This window comes from Triticum urartu, chromosome 7, assembly GCF_003073215.2.
Source record: "Triticum urartu cultivar G1812 chromosome 7, Tu2.1, whole genome shotgun sequence".
NCBI lineage: Eukaryota > Viridiplantae > Streptophyta > Magnoliopsida > Poales > Poaceae > Triticum > Triticum urartu.
The window spans coordinates 48,145,703-48,171,756 of NC_053028.1; the positions used below are offsets into that span (position 1 = coordinate 48,145,703).

The window sequence follows — 26,054 nt, forward strand, 5'->3', positions numbered from 1 at the left end:
TATAGCATTACGGGTAGAAGGTGCACACCCACGGTTCGCTAGGACATAAATGGGCTGCCAACCCATTATTCCTCCCATTGGTTCTGGTAACCTTTCCCTCCGGTTTTTGGGCTTGGTGTTCTCTGGTTTCTTCCACTTTTTATGTTTTTTTGTTTTTCCTTTATCTTTCCTTTTTCTTATTTTAATTTTAAATATCATTTTAAAATTGTAAACTTATTTGAAAATTATGAACATTTTCAATTTTGAGATTTTTTAGTTTTCATGAACAATTTTCAAATCCATGCAATTTTTAAAAATTCATGAACACCATTAAAATTGTGGAATTTTTGAAAGTTCATGACATTTTTCCCAAATTTATGAACTTTTTTTGAAATTCATGAACCTTTTCTGAACTCATGAACAATTTGGAAAAAATGCATGGACTTTTTTTCTTTTTTTTTCAAACGAGCAAACTCGTTTCGAATTGCTACAGTACCCCGTGTCGCTACAAAGACTGAGGTCGCTGCAGTACATTCGAGACGCAACACAGACCCCACGGTACTCCGCCCCCGTTACAGGCTCCGCAAATGGGCTGGCCCAGTGGGGGATGCTCTGTGCGCTAGAATGAAAACTGGCGCTACAGGCGCCGATTAGGAGCTCTCCCAAATAACCCCTAAAAAAAAGGAGCTCTCCCAATTCCCCACCCAGCACGCCAGACCGGCGAGATGCCTGACGGCGACGCAGAGGCCCGCGCCGCCACCACCAGTGCGGCACCGCCGGGTCCCCATCCGCCTCTCGCCATGGTTCCTCCAGCCGCCGTCGACACGCGGAATCTGATTACCCGACACTACCCGCCGTCGTGCCACGGCGCCGGGCTATCAGGCCCTGTGAGGTACGGGAAACCCTAGCCGTACGATGCAGTTACTTGCTTATCGGAGCTGGCGCGTGTGATTCGAGCACGACGCATCGACCGGGCCTGGGACGCGATTTTATTTACTTTTTGCTGGGGAATTTATCCTGTGTGCCGTTGTTGTAGTGCACTGCAACTCTGCAAGCTCCGAGCATTTGGGGAAATCAGGAGCTTATCCAGTTCGAAATTGCCTAATACTTTTTTCCAGCGCGCACATGGCCAGCACAAGAATAGATAGTGCATACATTTTATATTGCTAGAGAAAACCATTTTACAGGTTAGTGTGGATTTTAGTTGACTACGTACATGTGAAATCAGTAGCAAAACGATTTTTTATCCACTTGATGGTTGGGCTGAGATGGTGGTTTCAGAGTGATGATGGCATGTAAGGAACCAAATTCAGGAGATGGTGGGATGGAAGAAATAGGCTGTTTTTCCTGTGGCGAATGGGGGGTTAGAGTGCTAGTTGTTGCGTAGAAGATTATTTCTACAAATTCTTCGTTCCAACATGCAAGATGGAACAAAAGTATGAAAAGGGCTGCTCGGACCATAGAAAAAGAAAATGCATCCATTAATAAATCGCTAAAATCTGTGTGTTGTGGTTGGCAAGCATGTGGTGGTCCCTGGTCCTATCCCCAGCCACCCGATGTGCCATTTTAGGTTTATAAACAGAGAGCAACAAACTAGTTGCTACTTGTTTTAGTTTTTATGTAGTTATAAATTCGTAAAATCAATGCCAATAAACTATTAATTTAGATATTTCATCTGAAAAGTTGCATAGAAAAATCCAAAGTCATAAACTGAAACAAGCCATATATATTTTTTGGATTAGAGGTAATATTTTCCCGACAGTTTCTAGAATGAGATAGAAAGAAACATGGAGTCTAGAGTCTGGACTGCAGACTTCTCCTTTTTGGCCTGCTCCCCAGCATAGACGCATAATGAAGATGTGAACTTAAAACTCTTGTATGGTGAAACAAAACTTGAAATCAGAGAATAATAGCTAAGGGAGACATACAGAGTTGATGCTTTGTTATATAAGACGAGCATTAACTTTATTTTCTTCATCTGATTCAGATATTGTTGGGTCAAAACGTTTGTACTAGTGGGATCAAACTCTTAACTAACTACTGATGTATTCCTTATGAATGGACTTCTATGACATTTTCTTTACATGGTGCTTGGATTGGAGGGGCTTTGGCATATTCTGCAAGAAAGCAAATATATGTTATCTACTCACTCGCCGTATTAGGATTTTTTTTTGTATTTGTGGGGCCAAATGTCCCATAGCGACAGTATAAACATGCATCCAGAGTAGATAGATAAATATGTACATGATACATCTCTTGGCCCTTGCCTACAGGTCTAAAGCTCTTACTACTTGTCGCTGCCATGCTGACCCTGCAATATAGTGCTACCGCTTATGGGGCTGGGTTTGGGATCATCAGCATGGCACGGCCCGGCTGCCCAGACAAGTGCGGTAACGTCAGCATCCCGTACCCGTTCGGCACCGGAAATGGATGCTTCCAGGAACCCTTTAATGTCACATGCAATGTGAGCGGGGCATATTTGGCCTCCACCAAAGTAAGGATACTGGACATCAATCTTACTCTAGGTGAGATTCGTGTTCAGAACCCATACATAGCATGGCAATGCAACCACACCAATGGCACCAATAGTACTGGTGGTGATTCGCAAGGCTTAATTCTTGATCCTTCTCATAAGCTTTCCTACACCAAGAACAAGTTGACATCAGTCGGTTGTGCTACGCTTGCAATGGTCGTAGGAGTCACCAAGGGCAAGAACCAGCTTGAATTCCCCATTGTTAACTCATGCTTTTCATACTGCACTGACGCAAGTAATGTGGATAATAGCTCTGGGTGCGCTGGAATGGGTTGCTGCCAGTCCTCCTTTCCAGGAAATGTCAGTTCCGTTAACACCACATCCATGCCAGTACTAGATATATACAACTCAACCATCCAGTCTTTCAGCCCGTGCAGCTACGCTTTCGTTGTTGAGGAGGAGTGGTTCAAGTTCGATCCTTCATATGCTAGCTCTACTGATTTCGCAAGTAGATATGCAGATGGAGTTCCTGTGGTACTTGATTGGGTTGCTGGTAATGGAAGTTGTTCTGAAACCAGCAAGATGGGATCACAGTATGCCTGCCAAGCCATGAACAGTGAATGCATTGATGTGTCTAATGGCCCCGGTTACCGCTGCAACTGCTCTCAAGGTTATGAGGGCAATCCCTATCTGCAAGGAGGGTGCAAAGGTATGAATATGCATCGCCAAAATTCCATATATATTCTTGTTCCTGTCAGTTTTAGTGTTCATGGAATGTGATTTCTGTTGATTCATGTTGAAATTCCCCTCACGTCCTCGAGTTGGAATTGACAGACATCAATGAGTGCGAACCTCCAAACCAGTCCTTGTATCCTTGCAAAGGTAATTGCATAAACACCCACGGTAGCTACACCTGTTCATGCCCATCAGGATTCAGGAGCGATGATCCAAGGAGCATACCCTGCGTTCGAGCTGACCCAAACAAAGCACTGAAGGTGGTCTTAGGTAATGGTGTTATAAGCAATCAAAATATTTTGCACACCAAATGTTCACATACTTATTGACCATAAACAAAAAGCTTTTCTGTACTTTTTTATGCGAGTCATACAAGGCCAACTAGGCAACTAGAGTACGGTTTGTACAGAGCTCAGAGGTTTGTCATAGGTAATGGGATAGTTAAGGATTGCACACCTGTTGTGCACCACACTGCTTAAATATAGTAATTTGAAATCTCTTTTGCACTTCTTATGCCAGTTATGTAAGTCCATGAACAGTTCGCATTCATGTCATACAGCAGACTAAAGGGTGTGTATAGCAACATGCTGCATTGTGTTTTAGCCAAATGTGGTCAATATCTACCCGTTGAACTGATGGTATTTAACCTTCATTATTTTCAGGCTTATCCGTCAGTGCTGTCTTCCTCATGGTTTTTATCTTCGCTCTATGGGCTGAGTATCAGAAAAGAAAGCTGGCGGAAGAGAAGGAAAGATTCTTTGATCAGAATGGTGGTCAGATATTATATCAGCAAATTATGTCAAAACAAGTCGATACTTTGAGGATATTCACTCAAGAAGATCTGAAGAAGGCTACAAACGATTTTGACGAGAGCAGAGAACTGGGCAAGGGGGGTCATGGCACTGTCTACAAGGGCATTCTCAAGGATAACAGGGTAGTGGCTGTGAAACGCTCGAAGATCATGAACGTGGAGCAGACCGACGAATTCGTGCAGGAGATAATTATACTTTCACAGACCAACCACCGGAATGTGGTCAGGCTTCTAGGGTGCTGCTTAGAGGTGGAGGTCCCCATACTGGTCTATGAGTTCATCTCGAACGGCACTCTCTTTGAGTTCATCCATGGTAGCCACGGAAGTCCACCTCCCTCGCTGGACACCCGTCTCAGGATCGCTCAAGAATCGGCAGAAGCGCTGGCCTATCTGCATCTGTCCACTAACCACCATATAGTCCACGGAGATGTCAAGTCCATGAACATCCTCTTGGACGACAACTACATGGCGAAAGTGACGGACTTTGGGGCGTCGAGGATGCTCCCCAAGGACGAGTCCCAGTTCATGACGCTGGTGAAGGGCACCCTGGGATATCTAGACCCTGAGTACCTGCAGGAGCGGCAGCTCACAGAGAAGAGCGACGTGTACAGCTTCGGGGTCGTGCTGCTGGAGCTGATCACGGGGAAGAAGGCCATCTACCGCGATGGCCTGAAGGAAGGCAAGAGTCTCGTGTCATCCTTCCTGCTCGCCATGAAGATTGAGAACCTCGAGGGCATCCTTGACCCGAGAATCGCGCGTGCGGGGATGGAGGCGCTGCTGCGAGAAGTCGCCGAGCTCGGGCGGATGTGCTTGGGCCCCAGGGGTGAGGACAGGCCTTCCATGACCGAGGTGGCCGACAAGCTGAAGGCCCTGCGAAGCGCCTGGAGGGAGAAACTGGCGCTGGGGCATGCCAAAACAGAGTGTCTGGTTGTGTGCTCGTCGCCTGCGGCTGTGGCGGCTTGGTGCCCTCCGTCTTCAGGATCCTCCTCGATGGAGGCGTACATGTCTGGAATAGGCATAGAGACGCCCAGATGATGGAGTAGTTACGTTTGAGCCTTTCACCAAAAATGACAAATGAATCTACCGTGCTAGAAGTACCAAGTAGCTAAGTAAATGTTCTCATGGGACCTGTGTGTGTTCTGCGTTTCATCGGTGGAGCTTGCCACGACGGGCTATGCGGCATGTGAGTTCTCAGTTTCGGGTGCGAGGGAACACAAAACTCAGTCTTCATGTTTTCAGTATGAGAATTCGCACATGGACCACCAGATTTCAGTTTGCAATGTTGCTCAACTATGCATGCCTAACTGAATTTTGTGTTCCTGACCTATGATATGACTCTGAATCGTGTCAAATCTCAAGGTCCTTTCTTTCTGTCATGGTAACTGAATTTTGTGTTCCTATGAATGAATTGTGTCAAATTTCAAGTTTATTTCTTCCCAACATTGGTGGTGAGTGACCCTGTCGAAAATGTAGCACATCGCCTTGTCCCCATTTTTTGTGTTGTTATCGACAGCTTTATGATACTCCTAAATACTGATTAATTAATGCTACTGTACAACTGATGCATCGATTTCTTTTTTTTGTCACCAACTTTTTCAGGGCGATCAACGACCACAAGTTCATATATGTTTGCAAGCAAACAATCAGAGCAGTAGGATAGTAGCTAACTATCTCATTCATACTCCCTCCAAGTCTCCAACCGGGTTTAATTATAAGGCGGGATCATCGTATTTTAGGTTGAACTTTGGGCATGGATCCTTTGGGGCGAGTCAATATATAGCCAGCTAGGAGGAGGAGGGGCACGTGCGTGGTGGAGCGGGTCTCCTGGACAACAAAGAAAAAACCCAGCGTCATGATTCACGGAGCACACAGACACGAGCAGCGCCATATGTCCATGTTCAACCACTCCAGCGTCACCATTGAATCGATACTACAGAGTTTAATAAAAAAAAAAAATAAGAAGGAAGAAGGTGACAGGAACTTGCCGCCTGAAAAAGCACCACGCAAATCATACTACTGCTATCACAGAACAGTACTATAAGGCGATGACTCGCGGTCAGCTCCCCCTGCGGCCCAACCCACACACGGTTTTGGATCTCTGATTACTACTAGTACTACTACTGCTTCCGAGGGGGAGGCTCGCTGCTTGACTATGACCGCGTCTCTTGGTTCATCCCATCTCATCGTACATAAACGCCATATATCTCCCTGCTTGCTTCCCCCTCTCTCGCGCGCCGGCCCACACAGGCACAAGGAGGCACTCGCTGCTCACCGGCGGAGGGAGGGAGGGAGGGAGGGAGGGTCGACGACAGCCGAAGCGCGGCGGGCCGGCGGCTCCAGCCATGGGCTGCTCACTGCTTGCGGGTACGTACGTAGTAAGAGGAATCTCATTTCGCCTGGGAACACTTAATTCTGTTGCTTTCCGCTTGCAGTCTTCATACATGCATGGTCTTTCTCTTTCAAGTTTTTGCAATGGTTTCCTTTAGCTCACTCTTACTAGAGGCAGGCTCGTACGTGCATGATGAATCCTTGCGTTGAGAATGTCCTCTTTCTTTTTTCCCAACTTTTTCCCTTTTTGATTGAGGAGTTGCCCGTGGTGGTTGAGAGGACAAGGGGTGCATGTCATGCTCTTTTCCCGTCTGTGACTCAGAATGCCATTTCGCATAAATCTTCTAAAGACTATGATGTGCGGTTTTTTGTTCTTTTAACACAATACAGACGCAAGCGATTTACGAATTCACCGTAGACGCCTCCTCGTCGACGGGAACGTCAAGCTCATCGCCGGAAATTCTGAAATAAATCCAAGAATAAATGCGAGCACCATGACTTGAACTCTGATGGGCTAGAGATATCACTGTCCCTCTAACCATCCAACCACATGTTGGTTCGCTTGTTTATTATTGGTTTGGCGAGTGGGGAAGATGGTGTTGTTAGGAGAAAAAAATTCTATGTGATGAGAGGATGCACGAAAGTTAGGCTGGCTGCTGTCGATTAATTTGAGAAATTGTTGACCCAGTCAAGATCATGAATCAAATTCAAAATCTATTGTCTCAATTGAATGGGAGAGCTCCTTAAGAAATCCTTGATCCGATCGAACCAAATCCAAATCTAACATATTAGTTGAGTGAAAGGGCTATAAAATTAATTAAGGAGTAGCGTATATATCAAAATGACCCAATAAGACGGTCCAACAAGTTCCTACCGGTAAAATTGATAGGTCCTTGTGGCATATTTTTTTTCACTTCGCCGCAATAAGTTGTATAGGAGTCATTTTTAGGTGGAATATTTCATTCAATGGTAGGCGTCACTCCCGTCGATAGCGAAGCGCCGCGGTGACTTGATCGGTTTGATGATCCGCGTTAAAGTTGCCCTAACTTCCATTATAGAACAAAAAGCAGAGACATGGGGGTGGGCCGCTCGTCAAATCTATGATGTGTCCAGTGTTTGCCATGTCGTGCGCGGAGAGAAATGTGTCATGCTATGAAAATTACAACACGGCAAATTCTGCTGCAGGGGAAATTGGCATGATATAGAAGGGGGTGTTGCCTACATGGTTGGCAATTGACATGCCACAACAGAAAAAATGCCATGCTATGCCAAAAAAATCGAAAAAGGAAAAGGAGAGAAAGGATCGTTTTTTTTTCTTTTTTCTTTTTGAGGGGTTGAAGAGAAAGGATCGCTAGGAGCGGGTCAAATACCAGCAGCCAGGAGGAAGAGCGGGTCGCCTCGACAAAAAAAAAGAAAAAAAAACCGGGTCCTTGGTCAGAGTTGAAGTGGCACCGGATTCTGTCACGCCGGGCACCGGCCGGCGACGCCGTTGACGGGCCGAGTTTAATTATACGACTCGACACCGGCTGAGAAAGCTGCGCTATAGTTGTAGTGTACCAAAACAGTGGCCAGGCGATGACCTGCCTGCGGTCAGCTCCCGCTTCCTCCTGCCCACCCACCACACGCGGTTTTGGTCAGTACTAGTAGCAGTACGAGTCCGAGGGGAGGCTGCTTGACTGCGTCTCAGTTCATCTCGTCGTAGATGACATAACATAAGCGCGACCTCCCTAGCTGGTCCTCTCTCTCGCCCGCGCGCCGCGCTCGCGCACAGCCACCGGCCGTGGTGGGGGGTGGAGGGTCGGCGACGGCGGCGGAAGCTCCAGCCTCCAGCCATGGTCTGGCTACTGATCGCCGGTAAGAAGCGCCACCATGTCCCTTCTCTTCTTTCTCTTCTTGCTAGAGCGCTCTCATGCCGTCCAGGCTCGTTCCGCGCGTGCAACCTGGTGCTCCCATTTCGAGTGCTTGGGCAGTGGAACAAACTACAGTAGTCCTACATATCTTTCTTAACGATAGCGGGTCTGTTCAGTGGCGGAGCTATGTCTGGTCCTCTTTCTTAACGATAGTAGTCCTACATATCTTTTTTATCATCAATATTTGGCTCAATTTCTGAAGAAATTTTTTTAGGGAGACATAAATTAGAAGTTTTTTAACATTTGGCCCCTCCAAATATTGATGATTTTCGTTTCGCCCCCCAGTGACTTTCGTCTAGCTCCGCCACTGGGTCTGTTGTCACAGCACCAATGTCCTCTTTTCTTCGAGAGGATTTCCTTTTCTTTTCCACAATAATAATAACTTACTCCTTCTGTAAAAGAATATAAGGATGTTTAGATCATTAGACTAGTGTTCTAAATGCTCTTATATTTATTTACGGAGGAAGTACCTCATGCCTGGCCTTTTACTATCTGCGATTAGGGTGCAATTATCCTTATTGAATCTTCTACTCCCTCCGTTTATTTTTATAAGTCGTTTCAGACAACTGAAATTGACCTGTTTTGTATGCTGTCTGAAATGTCTACAAGGGCTTATGAAAGTGAACAGAGGGATTAATAAAGGATGGAGACGCGAGCATGGTGTTTTGGATCTCAGCCTCCAAGGAGGCCGGATTTTTGAAAAATTCAAAATTTTCGGTTTTAGAATAAAAAACTAGGATATGGGGTGTATGTGTGTAAAATTTCAAGATGAAATAAATTGAAATGCGACCTATACGAAAAAGACAAATTCATGGTCTGGACGGATGAATAGTATCATGTGTTAAAAAACCTCGTATTTTTTTCTTTTCATAGGTCTCATTTCAATGTATTTCGTCTTGAAAAATGAAAATTTACACACTTGTGCATGTCTGTATATGTTTCAGCCTTCATGTATGTATTTTTTTTCGAAATTTTCTGAAATGTAAAAATACGAATTTTGAATTTTGCATTTGAAGACCTTCATGGAGCTCGGCCTCCAAAAGCAATTTCCGACGGAGACGCGGCGTTTTTAGTAACATGGCAAAGTCAGAGAGAAATGCCAATGGGATTCTTTTTTTATTTGTGAAAAAGAATCCGAGTATATTTAAAAGTTAACCAGAAGTACAACACATTCTTAGCATGATAGAAATTAAATTGAGATTCCAAGACGGTGCGGCACTCCCCTACCGAAGCTGGCCTTTTACTTTATCGATGACAAGAAACATTTATTAGCAAAAGTAAAGGTCGTTTTGGGCAAACATGTTAGACGGCAGAACTCGACCATATCAGATGGTGCGCGAGGCTGATTCGGCGCTAGATCAGTCGGTGCTAGGCGCCTCTCTTGTTTTTGGATTTTCGCGCGAGCCATAACTTTCTATGAAATAATTACCCAAGCAAGTTACCATCCAATGCTGCATTATTTCAGATTGTTTACCAATCAACAATATACTTTAAAAAAACAAAACAAAAACAATATACCTTTTTTCCTCAAAAAAATCGTACTATTTTTTCCATAATATTTTCCGGGCACGAATTGTTATCATCTTCCAAAATGTCGTTTTGAAAATGACCGATGTACCCGAAGGCAGTTGAAGAAAAAAAAAAAGTAAACATCCTCTCAAAAAAAAAACTCTAAAAAAAGAGAGTAAACATCCGGCATCTCCACCCGACCTGACCGAAGTGACCCCCCCACCCACCGTTGCCGTCTCGCTGGCGAGATGCCCGGCGCCATCGATGGGAACCTCAGGGTCCTGCTCCACCTCCGGCGAGTTCCGGCAGCCGGCGCCGGCACGTCGGATCCGAGTATCCGGCGCTGGCCGCCTCCTCCGGCGTCACGCGCAGTCCGCCCTGCCGCTCCCCCGCGGCCGTATTCGGCCGATGCGCCGTTCTACGCTCAGGGCTACCAGACCCTCCCTGTAAGGTACGGCGAACCCTAGTAACGCATACTACACAACGCCGATTCAGGCGATTTTATTTATTCTTGGCTGGAGAATTCGTCTTGTGTCGTTGACCTGCTGCTGACTCCGAGGTTGAAGAAGAACTTTACTCGTCCAATTCGAAACTGTCTTTTTTACAAGAAAATTGGGCGTAATGGAAGCACACAATATAGATAATTCGTACATTTTGCGTTGCTTGAACAAGAATAGAATCAGTTTGCTGTGTGCGGTGATCTTTTAGTTTACTACTGCCTTAGATACATTCGTTCGAAACAGGGGGACAAGCCTCTTTTATGCACTTAATGGTTGAGCTGAGATGGAGATTTCAGAGTAAGGAAGCAATCGCGAAGCAGTGATATGAAGAAATAGGCGGTGCCAAATAGGGATTAGAGTGTTATTCTGTTATATGGAAGGTTATTTCTCAAATAAAGAAGAGTGGTTCAAGATGTAAAATAGAACGGAAACATGAAAAGGGGGACAACAGCAAAAACATCCAATATAAATCACTAAAAATGAAAATGATGTATCATAGTGGGCAAGAATGTGCTGATCCTATCTCCACCCACCAATTGTGCCATTTTAGCTTTATTCAAATAGAGCAACAAACGGGATTGTATTTAATTATTTTTCTGATATATTTTTTCCATATCAAGTACACATGTACTTAAGATTTTAAAATTGATGTCGATAAATAATTAATAGAGGTGCTTCGTCTGAAAAGTCTCATATGAAAACCCAAATGACAGATAAATACAAACCCAAATGACAAATAAATACAAATCAGAGGTAGTACCTTCCCTACAGTTTCTAGAACGAGAACATAAAGAAGCATGGAGTCTGAATTGTTATTCTTGTTTCTTTTTTATCTATACCAAATTTGAATTTAAATGATGGCAAAAGATTTGAAATCAGAAATAAATTCAGAAACCCATGCAGAGTTTATGTTTAATTTTATATAAGAGGAAATTAACTCTATTTTCTTCATCCAGTTCAGATATTGCTGGGTCAAAATATTTGTAGTTGTGGGATCAAACTTAATTGACTACTCAGCTGTCCTGTATGATTGGGGCTGTAAGGGATTTTCCTTAAATGATGTTTGGACTGGAGGAATGGCTTTGACATATTTTGAAATAAATTAAATATTTCTTATTGACTTGTATGATGTATTATGAATCTTTTATTTTCTGGGGGCCATATCACTAATATAACATGCATCTAGCCCACATAGATCGGTATGTATATGACATCTCTTGGTCATTGCCTACAGGTCAGAAGCTCTTACTACTTGTTGCTTCCACCCTAGTCCTACATCATAGTACTACCACCTATGTCGCTGCGTCTGCTGGGAGCATCAGCATGGCCTGGCCTGGCTGCCCAGATAAGTGTGGCAACGTCAACATCCCGTACCCGTTTGGTACCAGAGAAGGCTGCTTTCGAGAACCCTTTAATGTCACATGCAATGAGACCGGGGCGTATCTGGCCTCAACCGAAGTTAGGGTACTGGACATCAATCTTACCGTGGGTGAGATTCGTGTTCTGAACCCACACATATCATGGGAATGCAACTACACCAACGGCACCAGTGGCAACGGTTCGGATGGCTTAAGCCTTGATCCTTTTCATAAGCTTTCCAACACCAAGAACAAGTTGATATCGATCGGTTGTGCTACACTTGGATTGATCTTAGGAGTCACCAAGGGCAAGAACCAGCTTGAGTTCCCCATTGTTAACACATGCTATTCAGTCTGCACTGATGCAAATAGCACGGATGATAGCACAAAGTGCGTTGGCATGGGTTGCTGCCAAACCCCCTTGCCAGGAAACATTAGCTCCTTCAACACCGTATCTTCATCATTAACATTTAAAGACTCTACAAGCCAGTCTTTCAGCCCGTGCAGCTACTCATTCGTCGCTGAGGAGGACCGGTTCAAGTTCGATCGTTCATATGTCATCTCTACAAATTTCTTAAATAAATATACAGATGGGGTCCCTTTGGTACTTGATTGGGTTGTTGGTGATGAAAGTTGTTCGGAAGCCACCAAGATGGGATCACAGTATGCCTGCAAAGACATGAACAGTAAATGTGTCGATGTGTCCAATGGCCCTGGATACCGCTGCAACTGCTCTGAAGGTTATGAGGGTAATCCCTATCTACAAGGAGGGTGCCAAGGTACATATATGTGTCTCACAGAATCAGCCTACACTCTCTGTTCTATCAGCTTTATTTGTGGAATGGAATATTCTTTTTATCCATGTTGACATTCTCCTCACTTCCTTGAAATGACAGACATCAACGAGTGTGAACCTCCAAACCAGTCCTTGTATCCTTGCCGAGGTAAATGCACAAATACCGTTGGAAACTACACCTGTTTCTGCGCATCAGGATTCAGGAGCGATGATCCAAAGAGCATACCCTGCGTTCCCGCTGACCCAAAGAAAGCTCTTAAGGTGGTCTTAGGTAATGAGATTATTAGCAATCAAAATATTTTGTACCAATTATACAAGTCCAAGTATAGTTTATATACATGTCATATGGCAAAGCAATGGGCAATATGTTGCACTGGTTTTTAGCCAAATGTGGGCACTGCCGCTAGTTGAACTGATGGTAATTAACTGTCATGATTTTCAGGCATATCCTTCAGTGCCATCTTCCTCATGGTTTGTATCTTTGCTCTACGAGCTGAGTACCAGAAAAGGAAGCTTGCGAAGGAGAAGGACAAGTTCTTTGATCAGAATGGTGGTCAGATATTATATCGCCAAATTATGTCAAAACAAGTCGACACACTGAAGATATTCACTCAAGAAGATCTGAAGAAGGCTACAAACGATTTTGACAAGAGCAGAGAACTGGGCAGGGGTGGTCATGGCACTGTCTACAAGGGCATTCTGAAGGATGACAGGGTAGTGGCCGTGAAACGCTCAAAGATAATGAACGTGGCCGAAACTGATGAATTTGTGCAGGAGATTATTATACTTTCACAGACCAACCACCGGAATGTGGTCAGGCTTCTAGGGTGTTGCTTGGAAGTGGAGGTCCCCATACTGGTCTATGAATTCATCCCAAATGGCACTTTGTTTGAGTTCATCCATCGTAGCTATGGGAGTCCACCTCCCTCACTGGACACCCGTCTTAGGGTCGCTCAAGAATCTGCCGAAGCACTGGCGTATCTGCATCTGTCCATGAACCACCCTATAGTGCACGGGGATGTCAAGTCTATGAACATTCTCTTGGACGACAACTACATGGCCAAGGTGACTGACTTTGGGGCATCAAGGACACTCCCCAAGGACGCGGCCCAGTTCATGACATTGGTGCAGGGCACCCTGGGTTACCTGGACCCCGAGTACCTGCAGGAGCGGCAGCTGACAGAGAAGAGCGACGTCTACAGCTTCGGGGTTGTGCTGCTGGAGCTGATCACAGGGAAGACGGCTATCTACAACGACGGGCCCAAGGAAGGCAAGAGCCTTGTTTGGTCCTTCCTGCTCGCAATGAAGGAGGAGAGCCTCGAGGACATCCTGGACCCGAGCATCGTGCGCGCGGGGACGGAGACGCTGCTGGGAGAAGTGGCCGAGCTGGGGAGGATGTGCTTGGGCCCCATTGGTGAAGAGAGGCCTTCCATGACCCAGGTGGCTGACAGGCTGAAGGCTCTTCGAAGCACCTGGAGGGAAGAACTGGTGCTGGACCGTGCCGTAACGGAGCATATGGTCGTGCACATGCCACCTGCAGCAGCTCCGATGCCTTGGGATCTCGCGTCGTCGTCGTCGGGAGCCCCCTCGACGGTGCCGTACATGTCTGGAATGGGCATAGAGGCTCCCAGATGATATAGTTTCATCTGATCCCTCCTTTGGAGCAGTAGTGCCAGGAGAAAGTGTGTGCCTTAGAGCCTTAGAGCTTCATGGTTTATAGTGTCCAGCAGATATGTACAGGTAGCTGTGCTGTGTTAGAGGTACCAATTACTATGTAAGTACAAGTTGGAATTTGTTGTGTGTTCAGTGTTGTGTGTTTCTGTGTGGAGTTGTCCATGACATTTGACTTGTCAGTGTGAAGGAGCACAAAAATCTAGTTTCCAGTATGAGAATTCTCATGCAATGTTGTTCAACTACGCATTGGAATTTGTTTTGGTGGTGAGGTCAGCTCGGTCCGTCGGCCGGCACTGCAGTAATCATAATTTTGAACTGGACCACTGGAGTAATCATAAACTGCAGTCAAAGAGAACAATTGTACTGCAGTCTCCTAGAAATTGTACTCTTGCTCATACTCCCGGTTTGATTGACTGAACACTGTTACTCCTCTGCTTCAAGATCCTCTTCTCGCAGCTCCTTGGCAGTAAAAATCAAATCTTGGGCAGCGGCAATGCGGTTAAGGTGACGGAACCTAAACCGGCAGATATCGAGGTAGGGGATCCTAAGCTAGGAGTCTAGGAGCGACGGTAAGAAGGACACAGGAGGACACATGATTTATCCAGGTTCGGGCTCTTCCAGTGGCGGAGCCAAAACTTTTGTGAAGTCTGGGCAAATTTGAGACTGAGTGTAGAACCTAGAAACCAAAATCGGGTGTTCGGATACACAATATATAAAACGACATCAAACTTTTAAACCACAAATCCACATTAATGATGTGGTGAAAATATAACCATAGAAATCATATAAATGTAATTTAGAGTGAAATAAGTGTCACTGATTTTGTACTAAATTAGTGTACAAATTTTAAACTAAATGATTGACACTTATTTTGGGGCGGAGGAAGTATTTATTTAGTTTCATAGGCCAAAATGAAGTTGAGACTTGAAAACATTAAGTTATAAAACCAGGCCTGCGGCCAAACTCGTCATATTGCCAGCGGAAATATAACTATCCAAATTACCATTCAAATGTCCTAGAAGACACTATAAGATAAAAATGGATTTGTAATTCATATAAATTAAGTATTGTGATTTGTGAATATATTCAAATTAGAGAGCTTGCAACCGTCTCACGAGGCAATATGAGATGGTGGTTGTGGCGTACTTTCAGTGCCAAGAACCTCCTTATCTCTCAGAGTTAATAATTCGAAATTTGAAATTAACATCAACTATCTAAAACATACCCCTAAACGAAGGATTAAGCTCATAAAAATGGTGATCATCTCCAATGACCAATTCCCCTCGTCGTGACCTCAAAATAAGTCTATTAATCTATTCGCAAAAAAAATTATTAATCTCACCTAATTACAACGACGGGGACAAGCGGCCGTTGATGCAAACCGTTCCTCGGAATCTTGGGTGGATGCTTTCCGGCTCCGCCCCCGCGGCCGGCCGCGCGCCCAGGCCAACCTCCGCTCACTGAAGGTCTGTCTCTGTCTCTAATCGATGAAGGATGCCGCCATTTTTCAAATAGAAGCTAAACAAATGGGGAGTCACAGTCACAGGGAGGTTGCCTTCTCGTCTCGAATAAAAGAAAGAACAATCGAACCGAACAAGTAGGCTCGTCTCACGTGGGTACTCGTAGCCCATCCGTCAATGCTTAATTAAATAATTAGTACTGTTGACTAGAGAGAAAATTAATGGAAGCCCATTGGCCCAGCTGCACGTTGCCCGGGTATAGCACCATCGTAGCATGCAGCGCAACTAGCGAGCCCGGGCAACTACCCAGGCTAGCCGGGCGGTGGCTCCACCACTGGGCTCTTCGAGGAGATAGTACTACGTCCTACTTGTGTTTCTTGTGTTTATGTGTAGTACAGAGTACATATATCTACTTAGAGATTGTAATATGTAATCTGTTCTATCAACTAGCCTGACTCAGCTTACATATGATGCTGCAGACCTAGGATTACAAGATTCTTAGTCGGCTACATCAGTGAAGAGGAATCTTTGTCTTGAACGGCAAGTCCTCCGGAGTCTTCTTTGTAGAGTGTCATGGGCTGCCCAAAATGGCCCTAGACAGAACCAACTAGGGGTCATCAGCCCAGCCCACCAAGTCAGGAATGAAATTGACATGGTGAGAAGCCCCTCAGCCAGGACACCATCAGTAGCCTCTGAACTGGTATTCAAGCTAGCAGCACCTCGCCTACCCGAGCTGCTCGTCTACATCAGTCGCTGTCGGTCTTGAAGTTGGTCCAACAAAAATCTTCCGAATAGTGCCTTCCTGCGTCCGAGCTCCAGGTCGAAAAGCATCTGAGGTGATCTAAACCACCCCGGTCTTGGGAAATATTGAAAGAGTCAAGCCAAGTTGCGCGGGTAATATTCCCCCGCAGCCAGCCGCTGAGCGTCGGCCTCCATGTCAATCTGCTTCCGAAGTGGTCCGCACCACCTCGATTTTGAGTTGTTGATGAAGATAGCCAGCCTCCGCCAAGCCAAGTCGGCTTCCGCGAGCCGATTCCCTGCGATTGTTTTTTTCTTTGATTGGCGCAATTTATCCGTTGCCGTGCTATATAGTCGGTAGCTCTCAAGGTGAATATTGGCCCAAAATCCGATATGCACTCTAGAGCTTAGCAAAAAGTACTCACTTAGTAATGCTACGTTCTTCCGTTACTGAGGTGCGGCTTGACAGGGGCCCGTGTGGCCAATGATCCTGTGGAGCGGGTCAATAGCCAGCCAGCCAGCCAGCTAGGAGGAGGAGGAGAGCGGGTCTCCTCGACCTCGACCTGCGCCTGCAGAACCAGGTTTCGAGCCAGGGGGTCCTGCTAGCTCAAGGTTACCGTCGAGGCATTGATTGAGCTTAAATAGCATGATGGCAACTCGTCGTCTGAAAATGCGTCGCTAATCCTACTAGTACAAAACAGCAGTGAGGCGATGGCCTGCTGCAGCTCAGCTCAGTCGGCTCCCCCTTCCTCCCCCTCCTCTTGGTTCATCTCGTCGTATATCTCTCTCGCGCGCGCGGCGGCCTCGGCGCAGGCACCGGTGGAGGGAGGGGCAGCGGGCGAAACCCGGCCGGCGGCTCCAATCATGGACTGGTCGCTGACTGCGGGTGAGAAGAATCTCCTTTTTGGCCTCGCTTGTTCTCCCTTACAGTCCCCTCTATGTACCATGTATAGTTCCCTTTTCAGAAGTTTTGTGATGGTGTTTTCCTTTTGTTCGTTGCTCTTCGCCCTCTTGCTTCCTAACTTGCCTTATGGGTGGCTGGTTGAAGGGGTGCCATCATCCTCTTTTTTCTTTTTCTGGGAAGGGTGTCATGATCTTTAACTATTTGTGATTTGGTCTAAATAAATCTTGTGATGAGTGTAGATGTGGTATTTGGGCAACATATATGGCAAAGTACTCCTGGAAGGGGAAATGCTAACTGCGGAAATCTATTCTTATAAACCTAGTGCTATTTCTACTCTAAAAGTGTCCACACACACACACACACACACACACACACACACACACACACACAGTTGAAACTTAACCGTATAATTTTTGTTACCATTTTCCACCCGTGTGAACGTAATAACATTACAATTTAAGCATTGCAATTTAAGCTTCAAAACTTGTGTTGTAACTTTCTCATTTTCTAATCTTCACCCGGGTCTCATAATAATCTTTTTTTAGGAAAAGATTATTTCTATCCAATACTAGTTACTTCTCAGTTGCATGGATTTACAAATTACTTTGCCCGAAAGTGGAGCAAAGCCCCATCCAAACCGTGATGGTCGCAACCTTGCCGACGAGGGTGAGCCATGACCTCGCTGGAGGTGGGTAGGATTAGACAGCCCTCGAGCTCGAGACAGCCTACAATGGCATCCCCAGTGAGAGCTGGGCAGGGGAACTTGCCAGGCGTGAGGTAGGGGGCAGGCTGGGGGAGGAGGGGATGAAATCGTGGGTTGGGTGAGGAAGATGAACCATGTCGCTTGGATGGAAAGAAGAACAAGAGGAACATAAGGTGTTGGATTTAAATCGTATAGTTGAGAGGGAGGAACCGTAAATTGACTAAAACGAAAATAGTGTTTAGTCGCATGATCCATAGGTGCTCCCTTGTTTTTTTATAACAATACAATTTTCTGCACACACAAAAAAAAATGATATTCGCTATGTTTCACATCGGCCCATGCGGGTCGGCACATCACAACTTGCCTATAAAAAGGCCTAGCACGGCACAACCCATGTCCACCCTTTTATAAAACGGTCGTGCCATGCAGGCCCGAAGGCCTGGGCTCGGGTATTGGCTTGGCACGTGACGTAAAAAGGGTGGCCCGTCATGACACATCTATGTGCCGGCCGTCGTGTTAAAAAGGTGCAAAGAGCAGTAAAAATGTCAAAATATAACCCAAAAAGGCTTAAATTTTCAGCTTAAAAAGACCTTTTTTTAGGCAAGCTTAAAAGGCCTACACTTTTTTTTGAGACACCTTAAAAGGCCTACACAGCACTAAAAGGCCGTACCGGGCCGGTTAGGCTTGGCCTGGCCCATATGAGCAGGTTAGGGGCCCCAATGTCCCAATTCCCCGACCTGAGCCCCCTTTTGCTAAAAAAAAAGAGCGAAGTGACCCCCAGCCGCCGTTGTCGCCTCGCCGGCGACATGCCTCTCGCCGCCGATGCAGATGCCTGCTCCATCTGCGCACCACCACCAGTACGGAACCTCCGCTTCCGGCGAGCTTCCGCGGCCGGTGGTCTGTCCCCTCCTACCGGCACTGCCACGTCGGATCCGGGTATCTGACGCTACCCGCCTCCCCCGCAGCCGTATTCAGCCGCCGGCCGTGCTGCTCTCTGGGCTACCAGGCCCTGTAAGGTACGGCGAACCCTAGTCGCACAGCGCAGTGATTTGTCTATCTGGGCTGACGCATATGGTGCGACTGGTCAGGGGGCATTTTTTCCCCCTGTTGCTGGAGTTTGTCATGCACCGTTGATGTAATGCAAACTCGAAGCCTTAGGAGATTAGGAGGAACTAGGAATTAGGAGAAGAGATGTAAGCAAGCCCAACATAGATAGTTTGCCGTTTCTTCCATCGCTGAAACCGCGAAACATTCAGTTGCATCGTAGAGGGGATTTTCAGTTCACTGCTGTGTTGCATGTAGGAATCAGATTCATGGAGTGGCGGCATGGAAGAAATATATAGGCTGGTTTCCGATGGCAAATGACAGAAATATATTACTACATAGAAGATGAATTCTTGCAATTCTTCGTTTCAAGATGTAAAATGGAACGAACATGATAAGCGGTCATCGGACAACAGGGGAAAAAAACCCAGTATAAATCACTAAAAACGTGGTGTCGTAGTGGGCAAGAATGTGGTATAATGTATCATTTTAGCTTTATACACATAGAGCCACAAACAGGTGACTAATATATTTATTAAATATATATTCTGTCCATATTCATTGTGTACTCAAGTTTTTAGTCTTTGTTTCTTCGCACCTAGTTTAATTTTGAGCTTCAATTCTTCTGTGGTTAATATGGACCTGGAATCAGAGAAAACCATAGATAGACATTCAAAGTCCATGTTTTACTTTCAAACATGGGCTATACCCTTTGCTCTCTAAATCTGATTCCAATATTGTTGGGTCAAACTGTTTGTAATAGTGGACTAAACTCTTAACTAGCTACTGATATATTTCAAACAATCGGAGGTTATAGGGGGTCTCCCCTATTAATTGTGTTTGGAGGAATGACGAAACACCATATTCTAGAAGAAAGCAAGTATTTGGAATTTATTTTATTTTATTCAGGGCCAAATGACTCATATCAATCACTTGGTCGTTGCCTTACAGGACTGAAGCTCTTACTACTTTTCACCACCACCCTGCAACATAGTACTACCGCTTATGGGTCTGAGTCCTCTGGGAGCATCCGCATGGCACGGCCTGACTGCCCAGACAAGTGTGGTAACATCAGCATCCCGTACCCGTTCGGCACCGGGAAAGGCTGCTTCCAAGAACCCTTTAGTGTCACATGCAATGCCAGTGGGCCATATCTAGCTTCAACCAGAGTTAGGATACTGGACATCAATCTTACCATGGGCGAGATTCGTGTTCTGAATCCACGTATAGCATGGGAATGCAACTACACCGACGGCACCAATAGCAGCGGTTCGGATGGGTTAAGACTTGATCCTTTTCATAAGCTTTCCGACACCAAGAACAAGTTGATATCGATCGGTTGTGCTACACTTGGATTTATCGGAGGAATCACCAAGGGCGAGAACCAGGTTTTGTTCCCCATTGTTAACTCATGCTTTTCATTCTGCACTGACGCAAGTAGCATGAATGGTAGCACACAGTGCGTTGGCATGGGTTGCTGCGAAACCCCCTTTCCAGGAAACATCAGCTCCTTTCGCACCGGATCTAGACCATTAACAATATACAACTCTATCACCCAGCCTTCCCGCCCATGCAGCTACACATTCGTTGCTGAGGAGGACTGGTTCAAGTTCAATCATTCATATATCATCTCTACAAATTTTGCAACTAAATATACAGAGGGGGTCCCTTTGGTACTAGATTGGGTTGTTGGTAATAAAAGTTGTTCGGAAGCCACCAAGATGGGATCACAGTATGCATGCCAAGCCATGAACAGTGAATGCATCGGTGTCTCCAATGGCCCCGGTTACCGCTGCAAGTGCTCTCAAGGTTATGAGGGCAATCCCTACCTACAAGGAGGGTGCCAAGGTACGTATATGCATCTTGCAGACTCAACCTACACTCTTTCTATCAGTTGATCCATGTTGGCATTCTCCTCACTTCCTTGAAATGACAGATATCAATGAGTGCGAACCTCCAAACCAGTCCTTCTATCCTTGCAAAGGTAAATGCAGAAATACCGATGGAAACTACATCTGTCTATGCCCATCAGGATTCAGGAGCGATGATCCCAAGAGCATACCCTGCGTTCCAGCTGACCCAAAGAAAGCGTTGAAGGTGGTTTTAGGTAATGAGGTTGTTACTTGTTAGTAATCAAAATATTATGTACCAATTATACAACTCCAAGTACACTTTGTATGCATGTTATATGGAACCCAATGGCGCAGTATGTTGCACTGGTTTTTTGGCAAACGTGGACAGTGCCGCTAGTTGAACTGATGGTGATTAACTATCATGATTTTCAGGCATATCCTTCAGTATTGTCTTCCTCATGGTTTGTATCTTTGCTCTACGGGCTGAGTATCAGAAAAGGAAGCTTGCCGAAGAGAAGGACAAATTCTTTGACCAGAATGGTGGTCAGGTATTATATCGCCAAATTATGTCAAAAGAAGTCGACACATTGAAGATATTCACACAAGAAGATCTGAAGAAGGCTACAAACGATTTTGACAAGAGCAAAGAACTGGGAAGGGGTGGTCATGGCACTGTCTACAAGGGCGTTCTGAAGGATAGCAGGGTAGTGGCCGTGAAACGCTCAAAGATAATGAACGTGGCCGAAACTGATGAATTCGTGCAGGAGATTATTATACTTTCACAGACCAACCACCGGAATGTGGTCAGGCTTCTAGGCTGCTGCTTAGAGGTGGAAGTCCCCATACTGGTCTACGAATTCATTCCAAATGGCACTCTATTTGAGTTCATCCATCGTAGCTACGGGAGTCCACCTCCGTCGCTGGACACCCGTCTCAGGGTCGCTCAAGAATCCGCCGAAGCACTGGCGTATCTGCATCTGTCCATGAACCACCCTATAGTGCACGGGGATGTCAAGTCTATGAACATTCTCTTGGACGAGAACTACATGGCGAAGGTGACTGACTTTGGGGCATCAAGGACACTCCCCAAGGACGCGGCCCAGTTCATGACATTGGTGCAGGGCACCCTTGGTTACCTGGACCCTGAGTACCTGCAAGAGCGACAGCTCACGGAGAAGAGTGATGTCTACAGTTTCGGGGTCGTGCTGCTGGAGCTGATCACAGGGAAGACAGCGATCTATAACGACGGGCCCAATGAAGGCAAGAGCCTCGTGCGGTCCTTCCTGCTCGCGATGAAGGAGGACAGCCTCGAGGACATTCTGGACCCGAGCATCGTGCGCGCAGGGACGGAGACGCTGCTGGGAGAAGTGGCCGAGCTCGGGAGGATGTGCTTGGGTCCCATGGGTGAAGAGAGGCCTTCCATGACCCAGGTGGCCGATAGGCTGAAGGCTCTGCGAAGCACCTGGAGGGAAGAGCTGGTGCTGGACCGTGCCGTGACGGAAAATATGGTCGTGCACATGCCACCTGCAGCAGCTCCAGTGCCCGGGGATCTCGCGTCATCGTCATCGGGAGCCCCCTCGACGGTGCCGGACATGTCCGGAATGAGCATGGAGGCACCCAGATGATGGTTTAATTTGAACCTTCCTTGGGAGTTGTAGTGCCAGGAGGAAATGTGTGCGTTAAGAGGCGTAGAGCTTCCAAGATTTATACACTGTCCAGCAGAAATGTACAGGTAGTTCTACTGTATTAGAGGTATCCAAGTAGATGTTGTAATTTGCTGTGTGTTTGGTGTTTCAGTGTGGAGTTTGCAATGTGTGTGAAGGGACACAAAATGCAGTTCCCTTGCTTCTAGTATTCAGGGTTAGTGTGAAGGGAAAATTCAGTATGAGAATCCAGTGTTAGTGTTAAGGGAAAATTCAGTTCCCAGCAACCGATCGATCATCGATCAAATTGGATTTTTTTCTTAAAATAACATTGGTATCTATTAATCAAATAAGCAGGATAAACAACTCTGGAAAATAAAACAATTACATTGAAATCCCCGATGCGTCGGTAGCTCGTTGCTCCTTCCAGAGCTAGCTTATAGCTGTTGATCATGGACGAGAAGTCATCAAGGCTATGGTTGTGCCAAACATCGTCGAGGAGAAGAAGTGGTCATAGCCGGAAGAGTCATGTATCCAATAGGTCTCGTCTAACCTAGCCGCCGCCACCACCTCTGTCTCCACCACCATAGGTCTGTTCCTCCTTCGGCCGGCCTCACCGGCGTCGGGAGGGGTGGGGAACTCGGTCTATGAGTGGAGTTTTCAATAAAGTTAGTGTTTCTCAATAGATTGGATTGGGGTTTTGGTAGCTGTCTTCTTCTTCGATGGAGATGGTTTCGTCTACAATAAGTAATTTTCGGCCCTTGGTTCGACGACGAGATCTCCTTCCCCGCGTCAATGGTGGTGTTGAAAGATTATATTTGTCTAGGTATTGTTCTTCAGAACTTGCTTCACCAGATCGATTTTGGATTATTTTTTCCTCACGGGTGCCGCGAGGAGGATTGTCCTCGCAATATCTGTCCCGGCTACTATGTCCTCAACAATGGTGATTCGTTCTCTCGGCTCCCAATGACGTCGACCAAGTTGTTCGATTGTTTTTCCCTGGAATATCGGTGTTGGTACTCTTGCCAATGTTGGTTGATTACTTTAATGGCTGCGTGCGTGCACAAAGCCTTGGCATTGCAGCTCAAAATTAAAATTATGGAAGAACCTTCGTTGGTATTCACAGGTCTGTGGTTTGGTATCTTTGCCATTGTTCTAGGGTTGTCTTTAGAAAAGTACAAGATCGTATCATGGAAGAAGAAAGGGCTTGAAGATGTCGAAGATTTACTTGTCTCCTTTAGTCTTTATTTTGTAAGCACTATAGTCAGCTCATGTATGATGTATCTATACCATGTAATGTTAGCTACTATAATATATATGGTATTGATTGTCAAAAAAAAGCCGATTGTAGGGGTGCACTAACATGACAAAGATGAGGCTGGGGAACCCAATTGCAAAGGTAAGCCGGCGCCACTGCCACATCGACATACCCTGCAAACTCTAGCCTCAACGTCGAGAGGAATCTATGCCCGCGAATCATGGACAATAATCTAGGGATTCAAAGACCAGTGTTTAAAACAAACAACCCTTACAAAGATTAGGCCAATTTCAACAAACATTTAGTAATCGATTTGTAGCAAATTATAAATTACCTTGTGTCCAACCTTTAGAAAACTAGGTGCGTGAAAATGGCACAATCAAACCGGCATGCTAACCGAAATTGTGCCATCGACTACCCTCCCCTCACCGACGTCCGCCTCCTCATCGCCCACCCTAACCCTAATTTTGTTTTTCGCCCTCTTGTCTCATCCTCCCGGCTCCCGAGGTTCAATAGTCATCGTTTGTTTTTCGCCCTCTTGTCTCATCCTCCCAGCTCCCGAGGTTCCATAGTCATCGCTTCAGTACAACGCAGCATGCCATGTGGCAATGCCTACCAATTTTCCTTCACAAGTGACAAGTGGACCGCCACCGCGGTGCCGAGCCAATTGACTAATCACAGTCGAACCTCATGCCACGTCAGCACAACCAACCCACAAATGCAGTTAAGGCGAAGAGCTGACTCGACTGTGCAGACGAGGAGCGCTATCTCCCTGACAGGTAGGACATGGCGAACGAGTCGTATTTGCTGAGCACCGACGCCGACGAGGCGGCCCTCCCGGCCGGGCCCGCCGACGGCAGCCGGAACGGCCCGCCGCCGCGCGCGCGGGCGTGGCCGAGCGCCAGCAGGTCCTCCATGATCGTGTCCGACGGCGGCGGCGCCTCCACCTCCCCGGCGAGCCTCCCCTCCAGCATCTCCAGCACGCGCGCCATGCTCGGCCGCGCCCCGGCCTTCTCCTGCGCGCACCACAGCGCCACGTGCACCGCGCGCCGCACCGCCGCCTTCTCCGGTTCCCCGACGTCGGCGCCGACGAGCCTCCGGTCGACGACCTCCATCACGCGCCCCGCCCGGGTCATCTCGGCGGCGATCTTGGGCAGGTACGACCACCCGCCGTCCTCCTCGGGCCGCACGCAGCGGCGGCCGGCGACCAGCTCAAGCAGCACCATCCCGTAGCTGTAGACGTCGGACTTCTCCGTGACGCCGGCGCCCAGGAGCCACTCGGGCGCCAGGTAGCCCGCGGTGCCGCGCACCGCCGTGACCACCCGGCTCTGGTCCTTGCCGGCGAGCTTGGAGAGGCCGAAGTCGGAGAGGACGCCCCGGAAGCCGTCGTCGAGGAGGATGTTCTCCGGCTTGACGTCCAGGTGCAGCACCTTGGAGCGGCAGTCGTGGTGCAGGTATGCGAGCGCCTTGGCCACGTCGACGGCGACCTGGTAGCGGCGCGGCCACGGCAGGCAGCCGCGCGGGCGGGCGTCGGCGTCGGCGTCGCCGGGGGAAGGGAAGATCCAGCGGTCGAGGGAGCCGTGGTCCATGTACTCGTAGACGAGGAAGCGCGGGGAGCCGAGGCAGAAGCCGAGGAGGCGGGCCAGGTTGACGTGCTGCGCGCCGGCGATGGCGGCCACCTCCGCCCGGAACTCCTTGTCGGCGCGTCCGGCGGCGCCGGGGCGGTCGTCGGCGATCCGCTTGACGGCCACGGGGGTGCCGTCGTCGAGGACGCCGCGGAAGACCGTGCCCGAGGCGCCCCGCCCGGCCACGCACCGGAAGTCGTCCGTGGCCGCCGCCAGCGCGTGCAGCGAGAACTTGCGCGGCAGCCCGGCCACCTTGCGGAAGTAGCTGTACTCCACGCGCAGCTCCTCGCCGTCGTTCAGCGCCCGGCGCGCCGCCATGCGGTCCGCCCGCCCCGCCGTGCAGTGGAGCAGGAGGAGAAGCGTCAGGACCGTCGCGGCCAGGACGGCGGCCGTGGAGAGGTAGAAGGGCCTGGAGAGGCGCAGGCAGAGGTAGAGGGCGACCTCGGCCGCCACGAGCACCGTGCTGGCCACCGCGACGGCGAGCACCTTGGCCGTTCTGCTCGCCATCCCGCCTGATCCCTGACCATCGTCCGAGCTCCTTCACGTTGTCATACTCCCAGTTTTGACTTGTTGAATGTTGATCCCTAAATCTTAAAGAGCGATAACGACATTCTCAACTTGAAATTTTTTCAGCTTTCCTCTGGTCTCTCTGGAGTCGTAAATTTCGAATAGGATAGGCAACAGGCGAGGAAATGTTCAAACCAAGAACCGATTTGGCGCGACACGAATGTCATCGCGCCACGGGGAATTTCG

The 26,054-nt window shown here is 47.4% G+C and overlaps 4 protein-coding genes across 7 annotated transcripts; 3 read left to right on the forward strand and 1 right to left on the reverse strand.

The window, feature by feature from the left end:
* Positions 1–637: 637 nt before the first annotated feature.
* Positions 638–9,280, forward strand: LOC125523649 (wall-associated receptor kinase 3-like). Of its 2 annotated transcripts, XM_048688698.1 has the most exons (5): positions 638–871; positions 2,253–3,161; positions 3,287–3,457; positions 3,850–6,362; positions 8,846–9,280. In XM_048688698.1, exons 2-4 carry the CDS (start codon positions 2,282–2,284, stop codon positions 5,031–5,033), a joined length of 2,235 nt encoding a protein of 744 aa, XP_048544655.1. In that variant the 5' UTR covers positions 638–871; positions 2,253–2,281; the 3' UTR covers positions 5,034–6,362; positions 8,846–9,280. The 2 variants fall into 2 exon arrangements, with proteins under 2 accessions (XP_048544655.1, XP_048544657.1); XM_048688700.1 differs by lacking the exons at positions 638–871; positions 3,287–3,457 and having other exon boundaries at positions 2,791–3,161.
* Positions 7,688–14,315, forward strand: LOC125523648 (wall-associated receptor kinase 3-like). 2 transcript variants are annotated; one of them, XM_048688696.1, is made up of 4 exons: positions 7,688–8,180; positions 11,480–12,382; positions 12,500–12,670; positions 12,842–14,315. In XM_048688696.1, the coding sequence occupies exons 1-4, from the start codon at positions 8,159–8,161 to the stop codon at positions 14,032–14,034; spliced, it is 2,289 nt and encodes a 762-aa protein (XP_048544653.1). In that variant the 5' UTR covers positions 7,688–8,158; the 3' UTR covers positions 14,035–14,315. The 2 variants fall into 2 exon arrangements, with proteins under 2 accessions (XP_048544653.1, XP_048544654.1); XM_048688697.1 differs by lacking the exon at positions 7,688–8,180 and adding an exon at positions 9,900–10,196.
* A 2,589-nt stretch (positions 14,316–16,904) lies between these two features.
* Positions 16,905–22,663, forward strand: LOC125521006 (wall-associated receptor kinase 3-like). Of its 2 annotated transcripts, none has more exons than XM_048686045.1 (4): positions 16,905–17,157; positions 19,874–20,770; positions 20,859–21,029; positions 21,208–22,663. In XM_048686045.1, the coding sequence occupies exons 1-4, from the start codon at positions 16,983–16,985 to the stop codon at positions 22,398–22,400; spliced, it is 2,436 nt and encodes an 811-aa protein (XP_048542002.1). In that variant the 5' UTR covers positions 16,905–16,982; the 3' UTR covers positions 22,401–22,663. The 2 variants fall into 2 exon arrangements, with proteins under 2 accessions (XP_048542002.1, XP_048542003.1); XM_048686046.1 differs by lacking the exon at positions 16,905–17,157 and adding an exon at positions 18,039–18,894.
* Positions 22,664–23,909: 1,246 nt separating this feature from the next.
* On the reverse strand, positions 23,910–26,048 carry LOC125524179 (probable receptor-like protein kinase At5g20050). Its single transcript, XM_048689251.1, has one exon. The coding sequence runs from the start codon at positions 25,806–25,808 to the stop codon at positions 24,441–24,443; it is 1,368 nt and encodes a 455-aa protein (XP_048545208.1). The 5' UTR covers positions 25,809–26,048; the 3' UTR covers positions 23,910–24,440.
* Between the last annotated feature and the right edge of the window lie 6 nt (positions 26,049–26,054).